This window comes from Centruroides sculpturatus, unplaced genomic scaffold, assembly GCF_000671375.1.
Source record: "Centruroides sculpturatus isolate CEXI.00-Female unplaced genomic scaffold, Cexi_2.0 scaffold1588, whole genome shotgun sequence".
Classification (NCBI taxonomy): domain Eukaryota; kingdom Metazoa; phylum Arthropoda; class Arachnida; order Scorpiones; family Buthidae; genus Centruroides; species Centruroides sculpturatus.
In genome coordinates this window covers 120,984-146,255 of record NW_019385741.1, presented here as the reverse complement: position 1 = coordinate 146,255, position 25,272 = coordinate 120,984, and the positions used below count along the sequence as shown (strand labels likewise).

Here is a 25,272-nt window from a genome sequence, read left to right as displayed (position 1 = left end):
GTTTGTCTCTTTTATAATAAATGAATTTATCTATTTCTAAGTAAAAATTGAAAGTGTCTGTAGAAGTAATTTTTAAAATATCCTTTTTATTGATAAAGTTTTAATACTTATTATTATAATCTAGACATGTTAATCCTTAAATATACTTGTATATTGGGCTACAAGTAGGCCTATATATTATATATACTTGTGGCCCAAAACTCCTTGACTTCTTCCAGTGCGGCCCAGAGAAACAAAAAGGTTGGACACCCCTGCTTTAAATGTAAATGGGTCTCTTATTCATTTATATTTAGCACAATCCAAATCTTGAAAATAAAAATTTAAATAAATTTTAAAACACTCAATGCTTTATAAACAATTTTGTCAATATTCAAATTTTATTTGAAAAATTTGTTTGTAAATTAAAAACATTGACAGTGCCACTTTGTAAATTTTTTATCAACTGTTCTATTTTTTTTAACTCTTAGTAATCTTATATAAATCAGTACACACCTAAATAACTCAAATAGACACTTTAATTGAAACTTAGCTAACATTTTAGCCAAACTTAATACCAATAAATTTTAAATTCAGTAAAAATGGAATGTTTATTAATGGAACAAATGTTTTCAGCCATCAGTCACTTACAACTTTCTCATGAAGATACATAGCATCGTTTTTGGCCTTATTATCTGAGATATCATTCCTTCACCAAAACTCCAGGTTATCATGTTTGAGCCCTCCTATGTTTCACCACCAATGTATGAGCCAAATCACTATATCCCAGACCTAGAAAGCATCATTGAAGGTCTTGATAAAATGCATAAGAAGTTCTATAGATGGAAGTCCACTTTTGAAATCTTCAATATTTACTTTCCTTGTCTGGTGGCTTCTTTCTGGAAGGCATTATGTACATCCACAAAATGGTTATAAGCAAACAATATTGTGGCTAGTAGGGTTGAAAAGATTTACAAAGTTCTCTGACTATTTGCAATTTTAGGAAAATGATTTCTGTATTTTGAAGTAACTGGAACTTTCATTATGAAACCAGAAGAGAATCACAACCTTGGACAACTGAAAACAGACGACATTGCTACTGTAGTAGGGAAACATGGAATAGAAAAATTCTCATGACAATAGTAATGTATGTGTAGTATCATGCCAATAGTAATGTATGTGTAGTATCATGCCAATTAGACATACGTTACACAATAGTGTGGAATGTTCATTGAAAAAATCTTGCACTTTAGTTATATGAGATAGCTCATGGTCAATAATTAGTTTCTGATGACAATAAGTTGGGTTGCAGTAGGAATGTTGGTGAATGAGGTAAAAAATAATGAATGAAGGTAATGACAGCAAGGACTGTAGATAATATGTATGGTTAAGGAAAAAAAACACAGGAAAAAATTATTTTTTTATGGAAATTAGTAAAAATCGGTTGGAATATTGAAAAATTGTGTGAGAGTATTGAAAAACTGTGCCTTATTTAGCTTGTATGAAAGAAAGTCCACTGAAGAGGGAAATATTATAATTTCCAAAATGCATCTGGGCAGTGGTGATATTCGAAATATTTAACAAAGGGTTCTCTAACAGAAAATTTTTCCTTAACAATTTTTTTTTCGCTCAAATGATGCATTAGCAACATTAGCGCAAAAACAGACCTTAAGATACCCATATAAATAAAAAGGATGTGTTCGCAAAATTAAGTCAGTTAAAATTTAACATTGTTTATGCCAGAACTATATTTTTTTTGATAAATAATAAAAAAGAGTGTTCAAAATGGTTTATTTTGTACATATTTTAATATTTTTCATTCAAAATATTTTATAAACATAAAAATTGGCTTTTTTTAATCAGAAAAAGTCATAGGGAAAGCAGTTAAACAAGAAAAACTTTTCTAAATCATTTATTTTATCGTTAGGTATTATTATAATAATAGACAGATGTCATCGTCTCTCGAAATACAATATCTTTCTTATTTCGCTGTTGATAGCCCGACACGTGCTCCGCAGCCATCTTGTATTTTCTCGCGCGCGTGGGATTGTGGGATCTCTCTTATGACTGGATCTAGTTTCGAGAACTCTCTCGAGTCGATCGCGATTGAACCTCGTTTTAGTCGAGATTGAAACGGTCGATGGAGGTTGCACTAGGCGAACAGGGTATAAGGCTCTAGTTTAGTAGTGTTACAGAGTATAATACGTATATTTTAATATATTTTTTAAAAGAAACAAAACCACTGAGAAATGTTATGTGTGTTTAACAACGGGTTCGGAAAACTTTGAAAATGTTAACAACGGGTTCGGCCGAACCTGTGCGAACAAAACCACTGAGAAATGTTATGTGTGTTTAACAACGGGTTCGGAAAACTTTGAAAATGTTAACTGAATATCACCACTGAATATCACCACTGCATCTGGGTAAAATAAAGTTGTTGATTGGCTAGTATTTTTGGTTTATGTGGATGTGATAATTGTTAGAAAATAATGGTGTCTGAACCAGTTGCATATTTCAATAAGTGGAAAGCATTTGCCACTATCCAACATTCATAGGTTGGATAGTAATTGATAATGCATGGCCTGGCAAATTCTGTGAAGCAATGAGACTTGTTTTCATTTGCATGGTGGTATGAACATTCACAACCACCATATTTGGTTGAAAAAAATTCATATGTTCACCAACAAACTTCATTACACTCACCATCCACATACCATTACCACGTAATGGTATGGTGTGGTTTCACAGAATTCTGTATCATTGGTTCTTATTATTATTATTTTTTCTTTTAGAAAAATTCACATATACAATAACTCCATGCTGTTGAGTGCATTGTGCAGCAAATGCAGTTTTTAGAGCATGGAGATGAAATGCACATAGAGCAATATCTTTATAATTGTCAATTCCACATCTGTAATTGAAATAAAATTATTGCATTTTGTTTCTTAACTCCTGAAATTCATTAGAAAACATATATAATATGCACATTAAGGTGTCTGCAGAGCTAAATTTTTACTTAGGTGGGTGAATTTTGAAGTAAAATTTTTCCCAAAAATTGAAATCACATACTCAAAATAGTATGTATACGAAATTTGGTTAAGATTTGCCCAATAGTTCTCTCTAAAGAGAGCTTTGAACATCCTATATTATAAAAGTTTCCTATATCACCAGTCCTATCACTCAGTATGCCTTAATGTACTGTACTTCAATGGTAACTGTATTAAAGCAGTCTAGTCTAAAAAGAGTATAAAAGAATAGATAAAGCAGAGTAAGGCATTTTTGTCTAATGTGTCTTCTGTGTGAACTGTGGATATTTTTGCTTTTTGGCAAGAATTGTTTGCTGTTTGGTTGTCATCATGACTGGTTTTGGTCACTCATAAAAATTTGTGCTAACTAAAACTCTTTCCTTCAGTCTTTTGTTGCTTTTGCAGCTCTGTTGAGAAGTCTTCTCTATATCTTATCAGTGATTGTGCAAATAATTTTAATTTTATTAAAATGTCATTTTATAAAAGTCGTATTTATTAAAGTTCAACCTATGCAATTTTAACACTTAATAATACATTTGTACACATTTTTAATACATTTTAACTGATCTCTGAGCAAACTTTTACGAAACTCGGCAATTACGTTTGCATCATTGTAACTTAGATAACGTCATGAATTTATTCCAATATTAGCGATTGGATTTTTATATAATTACTAATTTTCTGGAATTACAGGCAACACCATATTTTAGTACAAACATTAATACAAAATTAATACAAAATACATAATATTAGTACAAACAAATTAATAAACAAAATGTAATTGTTAATAAAAAACCAAAATTTTAAAAATTATATATTATATTCACTTAGTTATTTCGGCAATGTTATAAGTAGTATTGTTCGGTATGTTTTAAGATATATTTTATTTATAAGATCTCATAAGCAATTTTAAATTTTATAAGAACAGATGTTTTTATTTTTTTCTTCAAATTTATTTAACTTTTTATATAATATCAACAAAAACGTTACAAATATCATGAAGTACATTGAGTAATAAACTATATCGATTATTAGTAATATATTTTTATTTACTGTGCGATATTTTAAAATATAACACCAAGAAAAGTGATATTTTAAATCATGATTGTAATAACTACTAAAAAACCATAGCTTGATAGACCCAGAATTTTTACTACTTAATTTTATTATAATACTTAAATGCAATAATTAAAGTATATATTACGGTGATTAAAGTAATAATTAAACACATTTCAAATAATTCAGAAATCTGTNCCGGCACACGTATTTGTAAAATCTAAGTGACTCGTACAACATGTAATTCAGATAAAACGGAAAAATCAATGATCTTATAGGGGGGTCGACTGTATAGACAAAAAACACTACTTCAAAATATACTAAAACATATACAGAAACATAATACTATCAGTTGATGTTAAGTAATATGTAGTCAAGACAAAATAAACTGAACCTTTTAATATAACTTTTATTACAATAACAGTACAAGTATTTACAGAAGTTTATTTCAAATGAGCACACTTTCTGCAACTACACACTTCTGCCAATGTTTATGCCTCTTATTAAAACAGTCTTACAGCTCATTCTGCATTATCTCTTTGAGTACAATTGTTGCAATACTTTTGCTGATTTAAATCCTTGATCCTTCAAAATAGGTTTCATTTTGTTGAAAATATGAAAGTTTGTGAGAGTGTATAGAAAATTTTGTTTTTAATGTCAAATAATAAATAATCATTGTAATTTATTTTTTTTTTTTATTTACTTACATTACTTACTTGTACAATGTTATTTTATATTTACTAAAAATATCATATTGTTGTCTTGAACAATATTATAAATTTAGAGAATATGATATATAGGGAAGACCCTGAACAGTTAAAGGAAATTAAAGAAAAAGTGGTTAAGCTTACGGATACAGTACATACAGGTTTTAAGAAAAGACATATCAAGAAAATGAAATGGATCATGAATAAGCAAATACTGGAAAAAAGGAAGAAGAATAGTTTACTATTTATCTTACGGGACCAAGTTGAAGTTCCGGAAAAAGTTAGGGAGGTACTGAAAAAAGGTCCAAACTTTGTTTTGGCTAATGCAGGGGTCAAGGCAAACCTCAATTCTAGAACTGGAGAGAGGAATTTCAGGACTTGGTGGTATGGAAAGCAGTTATATAACACAAGACCAAACAAAAAAGACAAAAGAAAGTATTAGCAACAAAGATATAAAACAAATGTGAGAATGGTTGAGAAAGAAAGGCTTAGGCTTAACAAGATCAGACAAAAGCAAGCATTTGGTTATTATGAAAAGGGAAACTTACAGTAAAAGTTTGGAGGATTATATCAAATGAACAGAATGCAAAGGGATTGATATAAAAATTATTGAACACATCAATAGAGTTAAAAAATTAGAAAAAGCAAGCTAGCCAATGTATTAAGTTTTCTTAAAATATGTCAGAACATAAGACTAGGGATGACAAGATTATTTGCGTTTGCAAAAACACATAAGCACAGTAAAGAAATAAGACCAGTATTGGAAAAATGTAGAGGACCAACATATATTCTTGAGAAGCGATTGCAAAAATACATTACCACCAATCTTGAGAACAGTATATTGGTTGCACAGGACTCAACAAAAGTGGTGAAAGAATTACAAGACCTCATGTTAATGGATGAGGAAATAGGGACAGTAATGGACTATGAGAACTTGTACCCTTCAATAAAAGTAGAATCATGTTTTGCAGCATTAATGGAATTTATGCTCATGCAAATCCTGGAGTTAGTTAATTACACCAATGGCATGATAGAATTAGCAAGATTAGTATGATACAAATCATTTTTTAGACTTTAATAACCAAATATATAGGCAAAAGAGAGGAGTTTCCCTGGGGAGCCTTATACCAGGAATGTTATGTGAATTAGTGTTACAAAAACTGGAAAAAGTATTATGAATGGCTTCAAAGCAAATATTATGTATTTTAAAAAGTATATGGATGATGTATGCATAATTTGGAAGAATAACAAAAGCATCATTGAATTTATTGATAAGATGGGCTGAAATTGAAAATAGAACAAAAAACTTACTACAACTATATTTTTTTGGACATAAACATAGAATTTAAAAATGGAAGAATACATACATACAAGTGTGTACATCAAGCCAACACACAGCCTACTGTACATCCCTTCCAATTCAAATGATTCTTATCAATACAAATTAGTGGCATTCCAGGTACTCATCAGAACTTTTTTATATTGTGATAATGTAATAGATAGAATGAAGGAGCTGAACAGAATTAAACAAATGGCCACAACACTAGAATATTGAACTAGCACAATAGAAGGTCTGATTAGAAGGTTTGAAGATAACAAACCTAGGACAAAAAAAAATGTCAAACCTAGTGGAATCATGAAATACACTTTTAACAGAAGTATAACTAATATCATGAAAGAAATCACAGAATGTAAAGGATTTAATATGGTTGTAAAAATAGCCGCAACTATGTATCGAATTTTAAGAAACGATAAAGGGATAGTGTGAGGATTCGAATCCAGACTTTCCGTGTGTTTACATCATTTGTTCATAACGTCACATCATAACTATAAACTTGATAAATAACTGTCAACTTTCATACCTGGGAGAAAAACATCTGTTAAATTCTCGGGCCTGACAACGATGCTTTCTCATCACCTTTTGACCTAAAATCTTGATTTCAATATTACAACATTAGAACAGAACAACAAAGTAAGGGAGTCATCACCAGTTCCTCAATCGAACCACTCAAGTTTTTCCTGTGCTAAAATATTCAGATAACCTTCTCTCCTTTGGATATATCCCAGCCTTTGGATACCTCCTCACCTAATATTTAGTTAACTAAGAACTGTCTTCTTTTGTGTCTGACTGACTTGCAGCAGATCCAGATTTCCTACAAGGTATTTATCGCCATGCACAACTTCTGTAAACTCTCTCTCGGGAATCGCAAAAACGTTAATATCCGATATATTTATTTAATATCTATCAATCATAGAAATGTATCTAAAAGCTAGCATATTTAAAATCGAAATGTTGTATGGCTTATAATTACTCATTAAATAGTTGTTACGTTAACCCATCTCTGAGTAAGTCACTTCCGGTGCGCTGTCTCTCCATCCCAAATCCGTTCGCTCACATATGCAATCATTCGCACGAGAACACAATGGTTTCTGTGTCTGTCCATGAAGACACAGTGGTGTCAGTCCTGATGAAACTTGTCATTGCAATCTTCACCGATGCGATGTCGAACCTTCGGTCACGTGGTGCCGAAGTATAGGGAGGCCCTTCAGCATTGTCACAATAGATTAGATACAGAAGAAATGATCAGTGTGTACAGGGTACTATATGAAAATATGCAGTGGGGATAGACAAGGATTACATTGGTGTCACCATGAAGAACTTGAAAATTAGACTTAACTCTTTAAGCTCTGAAAACTCACTCCATCTCTGTCGTAATGACTAAATTGTTTTTACCTTTCAGGCTATGAGGGAACATGTATAGCAAAACTAGTCTAACAACTTTTCAATCAGCTGATTTGTTTTTAACAGATAAAGTTGATTTTTGCTGATTTTGTATTTAAAGAGTTAAAGCGTCATAACTTTTGAACACAAAAAGATAATTTTAAAGTCATTACACCAAAATTACATCATTACACATGCTCAGTTACAGCATGTGAAGGTTTTGAACATTCATTAGTCAGTTCAGAAAAATGGCTTTAAAAGAGAACATATTAAGAGAGCACATTGTACAAATGTATGAAAATAAAGTAAACCACTTAAAAAAAAAAAATTGGTGGTGGAGCATGTTTTAGCTGAAAGCTATAGTGAATCAGCTGTGTATAATATTTTTAAGAAGTATGAAATAGCTAGAACATGTAAAAGAAGGCTAGGAAGTGGAAGAAAGCTGATTGTTTTGAATGCTAAAAACTGGAGAGTATTGTGACACATATTTGACAACAAAGATGTAACTGCATCACCTGGCTAACTAGTCAGGTGGAGAATGCTAAAAAGTTCAATTGTCATCAAACATACATAGGTAAGACACTTAAGAAGATGAGCATAAAGAAAAGTAGGAAGAAGAGGATCCCAGAGTATACTGGTTAAAAAATTACTGAAATCTGAATGCAATGCAGATGGTTCATAAGAAATTTTAGATGATGAGAAAGAAGTACTTTTTCCTCTCTGGCATGCAGATGCTAGAAAATAAAATTTACTATTCGAGCAATGAAAATCAAGCACCTCCTGAAGTGAAATAAAAATTTAAGAAGAAATATGAAGAAAAACACATGCTGTACATTGTCATTTTAGCAGGTGTTTCAAAGCCTGTTTTTTAAGAAGGAATTCCTTACAATTGATTCTGACACTTATCAAAATGAAAGAAAATTCTAATCCCATTTCTTAACAAGCATCAAGATGATGATTTCATCTTTTGACCTGACATGACAAAGCTTCATCTTACTATACAAATTCAATCATGGAGTTCCTCAAAGCCAAAAACATTTCTTTTGTACCCAAAGTATCCATCAAATCTGTTACAATGCCAGCCAATTGAGGATTTCTTTGGAATTTTTTATAAATAGTATACAAGAAAGGTTGGCAGACAAAAAATACTACACAACTGATCTGAAGAATTTGACTTTCACTTTACAAAGTTGACATGAAGGCTGTCCAAAGGAGTTGAGTCTATCAAAACAAACTTATGGCACATTGCCAACCATGGTTCTTTAATTCTATACTATTGTAAATAAAATTTCTTTTAAAATATTATACTTTAAAAATAGTCTCAATTTTTTGTCTTACCTAATTATATAAATAAAAATGATAAATTATAAAATATTTTTAAAAATGCTTAATGAATATTTCATTATATACAACTTCATTTAGATTATGTAAATTTATAAGTTTTTGTAACATCACCATCATGATATGTTTCTATTGAAAACAATTTGAAAATTTAGATTAAATTTTTTAATTTGAATAATTGATAAATGCTAATTCTATTTTATAATAAATACAATCATAATAAATACAGTCAAACTTTGAAATTTACATAAGATTTAATGTGATGCTGAACTGAAATATCATAAACAGTAAGAATTATATATAGTAGTGCAGTTTACACATGACTTTGAGAGTTTGAAAATTTGCAAGGGAAGTGATTTGATGATGATAATGCAATTTGAAATGAAAAATTATACATTTAGTAATTTGCAGATAACTGAATGGTTCAGTTAACAGTAATATTGAATAAAAAAAATNAAGAAATATCCTATTGAATATATAATTTTATTAGTTATATTAAGTCTAAAATAATTGAGTTTCGTGTGAAATTTAAAATAATATAAATAAATATTTGTGTAACTTCCTTAAAATTATAGGCATCTTCCACTTAATGTCTTCTGCTTAATGTTTTTCTTGTAAAATGTTTCTTATAACTCAAACTTCATAGAACATATGTATCTGTTTATTTTTTGACTGATGTTTATGCAAGAAATATATTTACATAGCAAATCAATATATAGGAATAGTTTTAAGTTAAAATTTTAAATACAGTTGGTTAGAACATTAGAATGATATGTAGATGTTTTGAAAAGCTTTTCAAGTGCCAAGAAATGGAATGTCTGTGTTGAATATAGCTCATACTGGAAGGATCATCTTAACAGCATGTCATATTGCAATACCACCTGTAGTAGAAAACCTAAACATACTTTTTTGACATCACTAACAGTAAAGTTCAAGTAAAGTTCAAATCATGTTTCAGTTGTGACCTCCAGTTTTTATTCAGTCAAAAAGACACCTTATGACTCTTTGAACACAAATTAAGACTATTTATTTACACTATTTACAGAGATACACAGCAATATATCTAGATTGCTACTAATTATGATGTCTTAGTCTAGACCTCTTCTCAATCCAAATCTCAGGCTAAGCACCCTTTCCTCGATCCAACATCACCTTATATCCAAGTTTTGAATCCGTTGGCTGACCAATCAGGAGCTGAGCTGAGCTTTGTATCAGGTCCGCTTCAGTTGATATCCTGTCTCAACTTGTCCAGGATGACTCGCCAACCATCACTTTCTAGACCATGTGCTTCGACATGTGAAAACTTGACCTATCTTGTTACTACAAGATAGGCCTCCTTGACACTAACAATGTTAAATTAATTCTCCAATTTACAGGAAGAGATGTCTGAGATATTTGTTAAGAATGTTTGCAGTTTATTCCTTGTTTTTATCATAATCTTTTGTTTGAACTTTTTAAATAAATGTTATAGCCTGTATTATTTTCTGTGTCATTTCATAAATGTAATGTTTGTGATAAGACATTTAGATTGTACACAGTGCGGCAATTAAATTCCGGGACTGAAGCTATATCTCAGCAACCAGTAGCAACATCTGTTTAAATTTTATATCATATGAAGTTTGAACAGATGTCGCTACTAACCTAAAACTTTTATTTAAATCGGTTGACATTTATCATTGTTTTTGATATTTTGTTTATCAGTTTATTTTGTTACATGTTGGCAAACAATAATGGAACAACGTGCTGTTATTAAATTTTACACTAAACTTGGCACAAGTGCCACAGAAACGTTCAAAATGATGCAGAAAATGTATGGAAGTGTGTGTTTATCACGGTCAAAGACTTTTGAGTGGCACAAGCGATTTTTGGAAGGCAGACAATCACTGGAGGATGACAAATGTGTGGGAAGGCCAATAACAGTTCAAACAGCAGATTCAATTCAAAAATTGCAAGAATTTGTATCCAACGATTGCAATGCAACACTGAGAATGATGGAACAGGCATTAAACATTAACAAAGAGACAATACGAGAAATTATTAAAGAAGATTTTGGCAAAACAAAGGTCTGTGCTAAATTTGTTCCGCACACACTAACCCAAGACCAAAAATTGATGAGACTGGAACATTCCAGAGAGATTGTACGAGCAGCAAATAACAGCTCAACCTTCCTCAAATCAATTGTTACTGGTGACGAGACCTGGTGTTTTCAATATGACCCACAAACAAAACGTGAAAGTGCCAAATGGAAGTCAAAATCATCACCTCAAGCCAAGAAAACATGAAAAGTTCCATCAAAAATCATGACGATGTTCATTATTTTCTTTGATAGCAAAGGCATCATCCACCGTGAGTTCGTCCCACAGGGTCAGACAGTTACTGCTGCTTTCTACTTGGGAGTTTTACAATGATTAATGGGAAGAATTCGTTGAATTCGACCAGAATATCGCAATTCTGATGACTGGTGTTTGTTACACGATAATGCACCAAGTCACACATCATTGATTGTTCATCAATTTTTGGCACGAAATCAAGTCTGTGTGTTGAATCATTCGCTGTATTCCCCCGATTTAGCACCATGTGACTTTTCTTTATTTCCAAAAATGAAAATGAAGTTGAAAGGACGCANTGACTTTGAGAGTTTGAAAATTTGCAAGGGAAGTGATTTGATGATGATAATGCAATTTGAAATGAAAAATTATACATTTAGTAATTTGCAGATAACTGAATGGTTCAGTTAACAGTAATATTGAATAAAAAAAATACAATTTAAAATATAATTTATAAAATTATAAATAACAATTTTATAAAATAAAATATAATTTTTCTAGTTTAATATCACCATTTTGGTTATTAATTATTTCTTAGATATTTTAATTTTTTTCTTTGATTTAATGAATATAATATTTTGTAAAATTAACTGCTAAATTAAAATTTTTATATTTTTATAAAACAGCTGCTGAATTATTATTTGAAAAAATCTGATGAAAATTTAGTAATTTAAATTTAAATTTAGAAAAATGTTTTAGAATACATAATTTTATAGAAAATAATTTAAGCATTTTGTATTAAATAGGTATCTATTTACACTTCAGTTAAAGAAAGATCTTGCTCAAGGTATTCTTCAATGTAATGATAACACAGCTGCTCTCATGGCTTCCTATATTGTTCAAGGTGAATTTTATATATGGTTTTTTGATGAAATTAATTTTAATAATGTATCACTCAAAAACTAATAATTAATTTGTAAGTAATATTTATACAATTTAGTGTTAACTTTAATTTTAGTTTCTTTTTTATATGATTTTCGTGGAATATATTCTAAATATTCAATATGTATGTACAGTACAGTACAAATGACTATAACATTTAGCCAGATATATCACCAGAGGGGTTGCCTGGTGAGTAAACCAGTTTGCACTAGAAGACAAATGAAAATTTTTTTTGACCATCACAAATGAAAGAAAGGAGAAATAGTCTTTGCTGGAACAATAATTATAGTTTCAATTCCTTTAAATATTGTACATATAGAAATATAGTATTCTGAGTAAAATAAAAATTAAAAAATTCTTTAAACAACTTTTAAAAGTGTATTAGTGGAACTTTAATTTTAACTATGCTATTTATTTTTTTAAAAAATTGTAAGTTTCTTAGTTATAATGGTCTTAAACTATTTACATAAGTTAATTCTTATGTAAATAGTTTAAGATCATTATAACTAAGAAACTTACAAATTAATTATGATCAATTCTTACTATATGCTAGAACCAATTCAGCTTCCTTGAATGTGTAAAATTATGTTACTAAACTTAAGCTGTTTCAAAAGCAAATGTAATTAAAATATTAAATAAAACATAGTTATTTATTTTTAAATATTTAATTTATTTTGAGCTGAATGAATGAGATAGATTTTTAGATTGCTTTTAGATGATATGAAGTTTTAATCTGGAATTATTATAGCATCTATCTACAAATTTTACTTAAAATATGATATTTATTAATTATCTTATTTCATTAACAAGATTTATAAAAATATACTTGCTTTTGAATCATTTTTCATGATTAACTTCATGAAACCTTTCCTGGAGTGAAAAGTTTTCTATTAAAGATTTGGTAAAAAAGATAACTAGAAATCCTATATTATAATGCTTTTACAATATTGATTTGATCTTGATATTATTATGCTTTAACTTTTTAATAAAAAATATGTCTAGTCAACTTTCAAACATTCAAAAGTAAAAAAAGTAATGTAAATATAATATCCGCTGTGTTTACCATTAATCATTTTTTACTTTAAGAGAAGGAAAACATGACTTATTTAATAAAATTCATTAATTTACTTTTTGCTGCTCAAGAATAGGGAGAATAATGAAAATCCACAATGGAATGTTTGACATTTTCTTCTGCCAAAAGAAGAAATCTCATTGATCTAACAACTTTCAGTCTCTTGTCTAAATATTGGTAATTCTGTACTTTCAAATTTTCTCCTGCACCTTTCAATATCCCAAAATGAATTGATCTTTATGTCTGATATTTTGGGAGATTATTAAATTAATTAATTGCAATATTAAATTGCACTTATTTAATATATTAGGAATAAGCCTGACATTGTTCTATGTATGTAATAAATTTTAATTTTCACTGAAAATTTTACTACTTTTATTAAAATTAAATAAATTATTATTATAAAATAGTTTTAATATTTTGTTATAAAGTTTATAAAACTTTAATTTTTGAATTTAATTTTGATTTTATCAATATCTATATTTCTGACCAAAAATTTTTTTTGATTTCCAGTTTCTTCTCTCTGGCAACTCTAAACAAATTGGTTTGCTTTTATTTAGCACTAAATATAGACAAATGACAAAACTGAATAGGCCAGACTTCTAATGAAATTTGTAGATATAATACATCCCTAAGTATCTCTTTACACATGTTCAACTTTAAAATTTTTATTCTGGAAGTCACTCAATCTTATTAAACTTTTCAGTAAAACATAACTAGAAATCTAGTATCTTAAGATATTTTTCTGTTTTTTTTTTTTTATTTTACAATAAAGGTATTTTACCACAATGTTTTGAGGACTCTGCTAGTAACAAAATAATTGAAAAGTTAGACATCATATTCATATCTTATCCAAGTGGAAAACTTTTGCTATAAAATAAAACAATACTTTACACTTCTAGCAATGCAATTGCTTAATCACGCTAACATTGATCAACTTAACTGATTATCTTTAGGTGAAATTAAATCGTATATTACATTAGAACAAAGTGTAGATGGAATGTTTGAGGAATAACATATCTTTATAAACATTTCAGAATTCAAAAAATTAAGGATAAAATAAGGACATTTCTAATGCTTAGCGGGCATTATATAAAGCGGGGTAGTGAAAGAACTCTTGAATGGACATTACAATCATTAACGACGATTAGTTTTAATTTCAATCTTGTTAAAAATGATTCATTATAGTTACTTGATCTGTAATTTAAGTTTATGTTCTTAAAACTGAAAACGTTTATTATTCTGTTAGATGTTGGAGAATGTTTAGTTCTTGTTTTTTTGAAATTTTGGAATGTTTTGAAAGATGCATTCTTCCTCATCATTTTGTTCTAATGTAATATATGCCTCAATTTCACCTGAAAATGATTAGTTAAATTGATTAAAAACATTAATATGATATTTGACCATTGCTTTATTTGATGTCTAAGGTGCTTATTTTGTTAGATAAGTTAGATTTCAAATTAAACTTTTGCTTTTTGAGTCAATTGAACAATTTTGCCTGCTTTGATAGAGATCTTTGATTATTTAACTTATTAACTGTTGTCAAATATCATTATCAAAATTTAAATCTAAAGTTATGAGAAAAATTGAATTATCAAGAAAATAGAAGATTCTCTAAAAATGTTTCATTCATTCAGTAAATCTAGATTTTTAAAATGATGTTCTTACCACCTACTGGTAATAGGAACACTCTTTCCTTGATGTATCCCCATAGAATATTTGAAATCAAGTGAATAAGGGAGCCATCAAAAAAGTCTTTCAGAATCTATTCATCTGCCACTGAATTCCTGGTTTAATAGCATATGTGTATCTCTAGCAAAATGTGGTAGACCACTGTTTCTGAAACCAAATTTCTCTTTTAAAATTTAGTAGTATATCTTTTACACTGTAGTTGGTTGCACAATAGGATGAGAACAATTTGAATAAACTTAAAGTTTCAACTATTTATAATTTTTAATAGATGTATGTTAATAGATAGATGATAATATATTCTAATATATAATAATAATTTCTTATAACATACATCTATTAAAAATTATAAATAGTTTAGGTGAAAATTTCTTGTCTTTCTCTATATAATTAAAAAAATATACACTTTCTAGAGTTCTATTTGAATTTTCAAAGTCAGCTCATGTTTTCCTATGGAAGGTGGAGAGAAGTGGCATAATTTTATCATTATTATGAAGCTTCTTTAAAACCATAAAAAATGAAGAAAAGGATGGTTTAATTTATATTAGGTTGTAAAACTTTATGTAGGGCAACCTTTGTACAATGCTAAAAATTATAGGGGGGAACTAATCTTCAATAATTTACTGAAATAAAAACATTTTTTGGGATCAGATTTTCATCTCATAATCAGATCACATTAAAAGTAACATATTTTTGAACAAAATATTAGATTTAATAGTTTGAATGTAATATAGAAAATCATGTCAAAATTTAAAAAATAAGTATAAATGTATAAAAAAATTTTTGTTTAAAACATTTTAAACATATCACAGAAAACTTTGATATGTTCAAAACAATAATGGTGACATATTGTAACAGAATTCCAAGTCTGAAAGGATTTGAATTGATTTATTTTTAAGTTTTATTCTCCAGTAAAGCAATTTTTCTGTTATGAAAATAAAACCAAACTTTTTAACTTGTAAATGTGCTGTACAAAATAAATATGAGCATTTTTACTTAAAATAACAAAACAAAAATTTCAGTTTTTTTTTTTTGTAAGTAACATTAAGGTTATATTTCCCAAAATGAAGCTATTTTATAATAAGAGAAAAAGGATTGTGACATCACAATTCTCAGCTGCAATTTTTACTCATATTTTTAATTTATTTAATTTAAAATATGGGTATCCCTTACTTAACGTGGGATTTGATTAATGCACAAAATTAATTGCAGCAATCTCTTTATATACAGGGCAGAAGTGTTAATTAACTCAGCTTTAACAGCTGTCTTTACTTAACATAGATATGTTTTTCACAGCAAATAGGGTGTTGGTGAATTTGCTATTTTCATGCTGAGGGTGATTTCCGATATAGATATGTAGTTTAATTATGATAGTTGTGAAATTTAATACATTACTGCTAATATGATATTGTATTTTTTGTTTATAAGCTTATTTTAAAATTTTACTTCACATTTTGTTTACATAAAATCAAATCAAAATGTCTGCAGATAAAATATATATCAAGCATATTGTGAGAATCTGGAGATATTTTTAACGAGTTTGTTAAAATAATGTTTTAAAATTATATCAAATTAAACTTGATAGAAAAATTATCTGTCTTTGTGAAAGGAAGCACTTCCTCTGACTCACGGAGAAAAACAGTTTAGTTCCTCTTAAACTGATAGTTTGAGTGCAATGTCTCACTCTTTATCCACAAGACCACCTGATTTCTTTCTTATGCTGGAAGTAATGTGTGATATTGCAATGATTCTATTGAATAAAGGTTAGTATAAAAGATGAACGGTCACATGTCAACTTGCTCTTGTCTGATGTTTATCCTGGATGTTAAATGTTTAGCCAATAAATTACCAAATGATCGCCTAAATATCGGGCTATAATATGGCTAATTAAATGATTGGAATAAAGTAATTTGACATTAGAGGTAGGCATTAGGTGCCATCTCTTAAGTAAATTAATAATTAAAATTAAATAAATAAATTATTAAATAAATTTTAGAACCTTCTGGAATAAAAGAACTGGCCCGGGATGGCTTGAACCCGCAACCTTCGCTTGTCGTGCGGTGCGCTTGCCAGTTACGCCACCCAGACCCCGAGCGAGTCTTTGCTTCTAGAAGTATATTAGATTAGATTGTTTAGCCAATGCTTTCATTTTGGTGCTTTTGTCGAGCACCCAAGACTAGCCATCCCTCTGCTAGTTCTCAACCTCCAGTTGTTTCCAGGGACTACTCAACTCTCCATGACTACTATGGAAACATAGGTAATATAATTATGTCATGTAAACTTTCTCTCAAGTCAGGTTAGATTTAGAGGTTAGATTCGATTCTCTCTGTATTTTATAGTAATATTACTTGCTTGTTCTTATTATGTTTAAGGTACACTTTTATGTATATATTTTAATTATAGTTTGTCTTAATAAATATATAGAAAAATCCTAATTTGAATAATTGATTTAATGCCTAACTCCATCATCAATCCACATTACCATGAAATTCATGTAAATCATGTAATCCATGTAACTAATGTTGTTAATGTTTAAAGCAACTTTCCTATATTCCAGTGATACAAATTCTACTTTACTTTGTGTCTTAGTCTGCAAACTAGACTAAGTGGTGTCAAGACTGACAAGATTTTTACAGGATCTTCTTAACTATAATGGCCATCCCTGTGAGATGGAATAGACTGTTTCAGTCTCCTTGATCTCACAATATTATGTATGCTTTTTAAGTTTTGTAAAGTTATATAATGTTATACAAACAGTAAAAAATGCTTATAGTTTATGGAAAAGATGCTCCTAAATGTCAGGCAGATGTGGACAGGTAACGTTGCACTTGCCGACATAGAGAAGCAATCTAAGAATAAAGCAGTTGTCATTGAATGTTTTTTGTGTATATTTTTCGTTAGGTGCATGCAATGCTGCTTTTATTTTTGATTTCTAAGACTAAATTCCATTAGGTGCACTCAGTTGCATCAGTGAGCACAGACATTTCCACTTTACTACCTCTATATATGGAAAACAAAGTCATGGACTCTTATTTTTTTACCTTTAAATGGACCATCATTACATTTTCAGACTCCTCATTGCAATTGATGGAAAATCGCAAAGTTTTATCAAAATTGGCCCATTAAATTTTGAGAATAAACTTGATTTTATAGCAAAGCTAATAGAAGGCATGCTAGCAACCATGGAACATTGCACGACAAAGTCACACAATTTGTGCGATATTGCTTTATCACACACACTCATAAAATGACCTTATATCTTGAAAATAAAGCCATGTTTTCGAGATATAAGGTCCCCCATTTTTNTTTAACTATACTTAACTGGTATTAAAATTTTATTGTATAAAATATTTAAAATGTTCTATGAATTATAAATTAAAAGGTAATTTTTTCGAAAGTAGATATATACTCACAACGTAATAATTTACATAGTTTTGTAATTCAAATTATTCTCTATTTTTAAGTACTTATTTTATTCATAAATAAAATTATACTTTTATAGCAGAGTGTGGTGATTATGTATCTGAAGATTATCCTGATCACACTTATTTGTCTTCCTTCAAGTTTGTTCCCCATCAGGATGCTGAATTTCAAAAGAAAATTATGGAAAATCATAAGAAACACGTGTAAGCAATATGTAGAGCTGACAAACTTTACCTATTTTATAGTATTTCTATTGTTTTTATTTACAGTGTATGTTTTTATAAATTAAGATTTGTTTTATCATTTATTATTTTTTTACTTTTATTCAATTTTATATAATTGTGTAATAATTTTATTTATTATGTTCTATTTTTTGTTTTAAAATTTATTCGATTTACAAATTTCTTATCTGTACCTAAAAATGGCTATATGAATAACCAAAAATGTTTATGTTGATAAGGCATTACCAGATTAAATGATGTTACATTATTTGTTTAGTATTCAGTTATAAAGTTACAATTTATTAGTATCATATATAGTACTTAAATGACTTTTTTAAAATATTTGAATCTTAATAAGTAGTTGCAATGCAAGGTAATATGCTGCTTGAAAAATTATTATTTTGGAAAAGAATTCTGGTATATTCCAGTAGAAAAATTGATTATTTTTTACTATCATAATAATAATAAAATTTATGTGTGTTTACATTATTTCAGTGGACAGTCTCCTGCTGAAGCAGATTTGAATCTGTTAGAAACTGCTCGTAGATGTGAACTCTATGGCATAAAAATGACTTCAGCTAAGGTAAATCTTTAGTTTTGAATTTGAAAGATGGAAATAATGTTTATGAAGTAAAAATTTTAATTATGAATTATTTATNGCATCTATCTACAAATTTTACTTAAAATATGATATTTATTAATTATCTTATTTCATTAACAAGATTTATAAAAATATACTTGCTTTTGAATCATTTTTCATGATTAACTTCATGAAACCTTTCCTGGAGTGAAAAGTTTTCTATTAAAGATTTGGTAAAAAAGATAACTAGAAATCCTATATTATAATGCTTTTACAATATTGATTTGATCTTGATATTATTATGCTTTAACTTTTTAATAAAAAATATGTCTAGTCAACTTTCAAACATTCAAAAGTAAAAAAAGTAATGTAAATATAATATCCGCTGTGTTTACCATTAATCATTTTTTACTTTAAGAGAAGGAAAACATGACTTATTTAATAAAATTCATTAATTTACTTTTTGCTGCTCAAGAATAGGGAGAATAATGAAAATCCACAATGGAATGTTTGACATTTTCTTCTGCCAAAAGAAGAAATCTCATTGATCTAACAACTTTCAGTCTCTTGTCTAAATATTGGTAATTCTGTACTTTCAAATTTTCTCCTGCACCTTTCAATATCCCAAAATGAATTGATCTTTATGTCTGATATTTTGGGAGATTATTAAATTAATTAATTGCAATATTAAATTGCACTTATTTAATATATTAGGAATAAGCCTGACATTGTTCTATGTATGTAATAAATTTTAATCTTCACTGAAAATTTTACTACTTTTATTAAAATTAAATAAATTATTATTATAAAATAGTTTTAATATTTTGTTATAAAGTTTATAAAACTTTAATTTTTGAATTTAATTTTGATTTTATCAATATCTATATTTCTGACCAAAAATTTTTTTTGATTTCCAGTTTCTTCTCTCTGGCAACTCTAAACAAATTGGTTTGCTTTTATTTAGCACTAAATATAGACAAATGACAAAACTGAATAGGCCAGACTTCTAATGAAATTTGTAGATATAATACATCCCTAAGTATCTCTTTACACATGTTCAACTTTAAAATTTTTATTCTGGAAGTCACTCAATCTTATTAAACTTTTCAGTAAAACATAACTAGAAATCTAGTATCTTAAGATATTTTTCTGTTTTTTTTTTTTTATTTTACAATAAAGGTATTTTACCACAATGTTTTGAGGACTCTGCTAGTAACAAAATAATTGAAAAGTTAGACATCATATTCATATCTTATCCAAGTGGAAAACTTTTGCTATAAAATAAAACAATACTTTACACTTCTAGCAATGCAATTGCTTAATCACGCTAACATTGATCAACTTAACTGATTATCTTTAGGTGAAATTAAATCGTATATTACATTAGAACAAAGTGTAGATGGAATGTTTGAGGAATAACATATCTTTATAAACATTTCAGAATTCAAAAAATTAAGGATAAAATAAGGACATTTCTAATGCTTAGCGGGCATTATATAAAGCGGGGTAGTGAAAGAACTCTTGAATGGACATTACAATCATTAACGACGATTAGTTTTAATTTCAATCTTGTTAAAAATGATTCATTATAGTTACTTGATCTGTAATTTAAGTTTATGTTCTTAAAACTGAAAACGTTTATTATTCTGTTAGATGTTGGAGAATGTTTAGTTCTTGTTTTTTTGAAATTTTGGAATGTTTTGAAAGATGCATTCTTCCTCATCATTTTGTTCTAATGTAATATATGCCTCAATTTCACCTGAAAATGATTAGTTAAATTGATTAAAAACATTAATATGATATTTGACCATTGCTTTATTTGATGTCTAAGGTGCTTATTTTGTTAGATAAGTTAGATTTCAAATTAAACTTTTGCTTTTTGAGTCAATTGAACAATTTTGCCTGCTTTGATAGAGATCTTTGATTATTTAACTTATTAACTGTTGTCAAATATCATTATCAAAATTTAAATCTAAAGTTATGAGAAAAATTGAATTATCAAGAAAATAGAAGATTCTCTAAAAATGTTTCATTCATTCAGTAAATCTAGATTTTTAAAATGATGTTCTTACCACCTACTGGTAATAGGAACACTCTTTCCTTGATGTATCCCCATAGAATATTTGAAATCAAGTGAATAAGGGAGCCATCAAAAAAGTCTTTCAGAATCTATTCATCTGCCACTGAATTCCTGGTTTAATAGCATATGTGTATCTCTAGCAAAATGTGGTAGACCACTGTTTCTGAAACCAAATTTCTCTTTTAAAATTTAGTAGTATATCTTTTACACTGTAGTTGGTTGCACAATAGGATGAGAACAATTTGAATAAACTTAAAGTTTCAACTATTTATAATTTTTAATAGATGTATGTTAATAGATAGATGATAATATATTCTAATATATAATAATAATTTCTTATAACATACATCTATTAAAAATTATAAATAGTTTAGGTGAAAATTTCTTGTCTTTCTCTATATAATTAAAAAAATATACACTTTCTAGAGTTCTATTTGAATTTTCAAAGTCAGCTCATGTTTTCCTATGGAAGGTGGAGAGAAGTGGCATAATTTTATCATTATTATGAAGCTTCTTTAAAACCATAAAAAATGAAGAAAAGGATGGTTTAATTTATATTAGGTTGTAAAACTTTATGTAGGGCAACCTTTGTACAATGCTAAAAATTATAGGGGGGAACTAATCTTCAATAATTTACTGAAATAAAAACATTTTTTGGGATCAGATTTTCATCTCATAATCAGATCACATTAAAAGTAACATATTTTTGAACAAAATATTAGATTTAATAGTTTGAATGTAATATAGAAAATCATGTCAAAATTTAAAAAATAAGTATAAATGTATAAAAAAATTTTTGTTTAAAACATTTTAAACATATCACAGAAAACTTTGATATGTTCAAAACAATAATGGTGACATATTGTAACAGAATTCCAAGTCTGAAAGGATTTGAATTGATTTATTTTTAAGTTTTATTCTCCAGTAAAGCAATTTTTCTGTTATGAAAATAAAACCAAACTTTTTAACTTGTAAATGTGCTGTACAAAATAAATATGAGCATTTTTACTTAAAATAACAAAACAAAAATTTCAGTTTTTTTTTTTTGTAAGTAACATTAAGGTTATATTTCCCAAAATGAAGCTATTTTATAATAAGAGAAAAAGGATTGTGACATCACAATTCTCAGCTGCAATTTTTACTCATATTTTTAATTTATTTAATTTAAAATATGGGTATCCCTTACTTAACGTGGGATTTGATTAATGCACAAAATTAATTGCAGCAATCTCTTTATATACAGGGCAGAAGTGTTAATTAACTCAGCTTTAACAGCTGTCTTTACTTAACATAGATATGTTTTTCACAGCAAATAGGGTGTTGGTGAATTTGCTATTTTCATGCTGAGGGTGATTTCCGATATAGATATGTAGTTTAATTATGATAGTTGTGAAATTTAATACATTACTGCTAATATGATATTGTATTTTTTGTTTATAAGCTTATTTTAAAATTTTACTTCACATTTTGTTTACATAAAATCAAATCAAAATGTCTGCAGATAAAATATATATCAAGCATATTGTGAGAATCTGGAGATATTTTTAACGAGTTTGTTAAAATAATGTTTTAAAATTATATCAAATTAAACTTGATAGAAAAATTATCTGTCTTTGTGAAAGGAAGCACTTCCTCTGACTCACGGAGAAAAACAGTTTAGTTCCTCTTAAACTGATAGTTTGAGTGCAATGTCTCACTCTTTATCCACAAGACCACCTGATTTCTTTCTTATGCTGGAAGTAATGTGTGATATTGCAATGATTCTATTGAATAAAGGTTAGTATAAAAGATGAACGGTCACATGTCAACTTGCTCTTGTCTGATGTTTATCCTGGATGTTAAATGTTTAGCCAATAAATTACCAAATGATCGCCTAAATATCGGGCTATAATATGGCTAATTAAATGATTGGAATAAAGTAATTTGACATTAGAGGTAGGCATTAGGTGCCATCTCTTAAGTAAATTAATAATTAAAATTAAATAAATAAATTATTAAATAAATTTTAGAACCTTCTGGAATAAAAGAACTGGCCCGGGATGGCTTGAACCCGCAACCTTCGCTTGTCGTGCGGTGCGCTTGCCAGTTACGCCACCCAGACCCCGAGCGAGTCTTTGCTTCTAGAAGTATATTAGATTAGATTGTTTAGCCAATGCTTTCATTTTGGTGCTTTTGTCGAGCACCCAAGACTAGCCATCCCTCTGCTAGTTCTCAACCTCCAGTTGTTTCCAGGGACTACTCAACTCTCCATGACTACTATGGAAACATAGGTAATATAATTATGTCATGTAAACTTTCTCTCAAGTCAGGTTAGATTTAGAGGTTAGATTCGATTCTCTCTGTATTTTATAGTAATATTACTTGCTTGTTCTTATTATGTTTAAGGTACACTTTTATGTATATATTTTAATTATAGTTTGTCTTAATAAATATATAGAAAAATCCTAATTTGAATAATTGATTTAATGCCTAACTCCATCATCAATCCACATTACCATGAAATTCATGTAAATCATGTAATCCATGTAACTAATGTTGTTAATGTTTAAAGCAACTTTCCTATATTCCAGTGATACAAATTCTACTTTACTTTGTGTCTTAGTCTGCAAACTAGACTAAGTGGTGTCAAGACTGACAAGATTTTTACAGGATCTTCTTAACTATAATGGCCATCCCTGTGAGATGGAATAGACTGTTTCAGTCTCCTTGATCTCACAATATTATGTATGCTTTTTAAGTTTTGTAAAGTTATATAATGTTATACAAACAGTAAAAAATGCTTATAGTTTATGGAAAAGATGCTCCTAAATGTCAGGCAGATGTGGACAGGTAACGTTGCACTTGCCGACATAGAGAAGCAATCTAAGAATAAAGCAGTTGTCATTGAATGTTTTTTGTGTATATTTTTCGTTAGGTGCATGCAATGCTGCTTTTATTTTTGATTTCTAAGACTAAATTCCATTAGGTGCACTCAGTTGCATCAGTGAGCACAGACATTTCCACTTTACTACCTCTATATATGGAAAACAAAGTCATGGACTCTTATTTTTTTACCTTTAAATGGACCATCATTACATTTTCAGACTCCTCATTGCAATTGATGGAAAATCGCAAAGTTTTATCAAAATTGGCCCATTAAATTTTGAGAATAAACTTGATTTTATAGCAAAGCTAATAGAAGGCATGCTAGCAACCATGGAACATTGCACGACAAAGTCACACAATTTGTGCGATATTGCTTTATCACACACACTCATAAAATGACCTTATATCTTGAAAATAAAGCCATGTTTTCGAGATATAAGGTCCCCCATTTTTTACTATGTTTTTGGATTCCTCATCATAGTTAATGGAAAATGGCAAAGTTTAATCAAAATTGATCAAACAGATTTTGAGAATGAACACAATTCTGTAAGCCATATAGAAGAGGTGACACTAACTATACTGATACTCTGCCTCAAATATGAGTACAAGGATATTGTCATGAAGAATAAAACTTTATTATACTATATTGTGTTTTGTTTTTGCTATTGTACATTTTCTATTTAATGAATTTTCTATATATCAAATTTTCTGTGTTTCCTGGATAAGTCCATTATATTAAATTTGACTTTATATATTATATAGTTATTTTTAATACTAATAGTTTCAGTCAAAGTATATTTTTCTAAGACATTGTGTGTGATATACAGTAGATAAAATATGCAAATATCTAATATTCATTTGCACAAAATTAAATAACTGGTTTAAACATAGTAATAAATGAATTATTTTACTAACAGGTTTTGTGGAATAATTTTAAAAATAAATATGCCATTATGCTAATAAAAATTATTAGTTAATAATTAAACTAACATGTATTTTTATGAAATAGCAATTTTTTCTAATATATTTATGGTGACTATTGATAGTTGTTTATAATTTCCATTTTATATTATGATTTCCATATGGCCTATATTATTCAAATGAAAAATCTTGCTTTGGTCAGAAAATAGTATATTGCAAGAATTTAAATGTCAAAAATAAAATCTGTAATTAATTTTATTAGTGATAAATTTATTTGAAATAAGTTAGAGGAAAATTTATTATTTTTTTTTAATATCTAATAACATTTTAACAACATATATATATATTATTATAATATATTATATATATATATTAAAACTTACT

At 28.3% G+C, this 25,272-nt stretch overlaps 2 protein-coding genes across 2 annotated transcripts in view; both read left to right on the top strand.

Annotated features, from left to right (window-relative positions):
* Positions 1–25,272, top strand: part of LOC111641688 (FERM, ARHGEF and pleckstrin domain-containing protein 1-like) — a 154,751-nt gene that overhangs the window by 9,228 nt on the left and 120,251 nt on the right. Inside the window, exons 3-7 of the mRNA XM_023387893.1 lie at positions 9,926–10,124; positions 10,530–11,028; positions 11,902–11,999; positions 18,301–18,424; positions 18,938–19,025. Coding sequence (XP_023243661.1) covers positions 9,926–10,124; positions 10,530–11,028; positions 11,902–11,999; positions 18,301–18,424; positions 18,938–19,025 — 1,008 coding nt within the window. The remainder of the gene's footprint in view (positions 1–9,925; positions 10,125–10,529; positions 11,029–11,901; positions 12,000–18,300; positions 18,425–18,937; positions 19,026–25,272) is intronic.
* On the top strand, positions 9,429–11,363 carry LOC111641687 (putative uncharacterized protein FLJ37770). The gene has a single exon (XM_023387892.1). It carries the CDS (start codon positions 10,559–10,561, stop codon positions 11,108–11,110), a length of 552 nt encoding a protein of 183 aa, XP_023243660.1. The 5' UTR covers positions 9,429–10,558; the 3' UTR covers positions 11,111–11,363.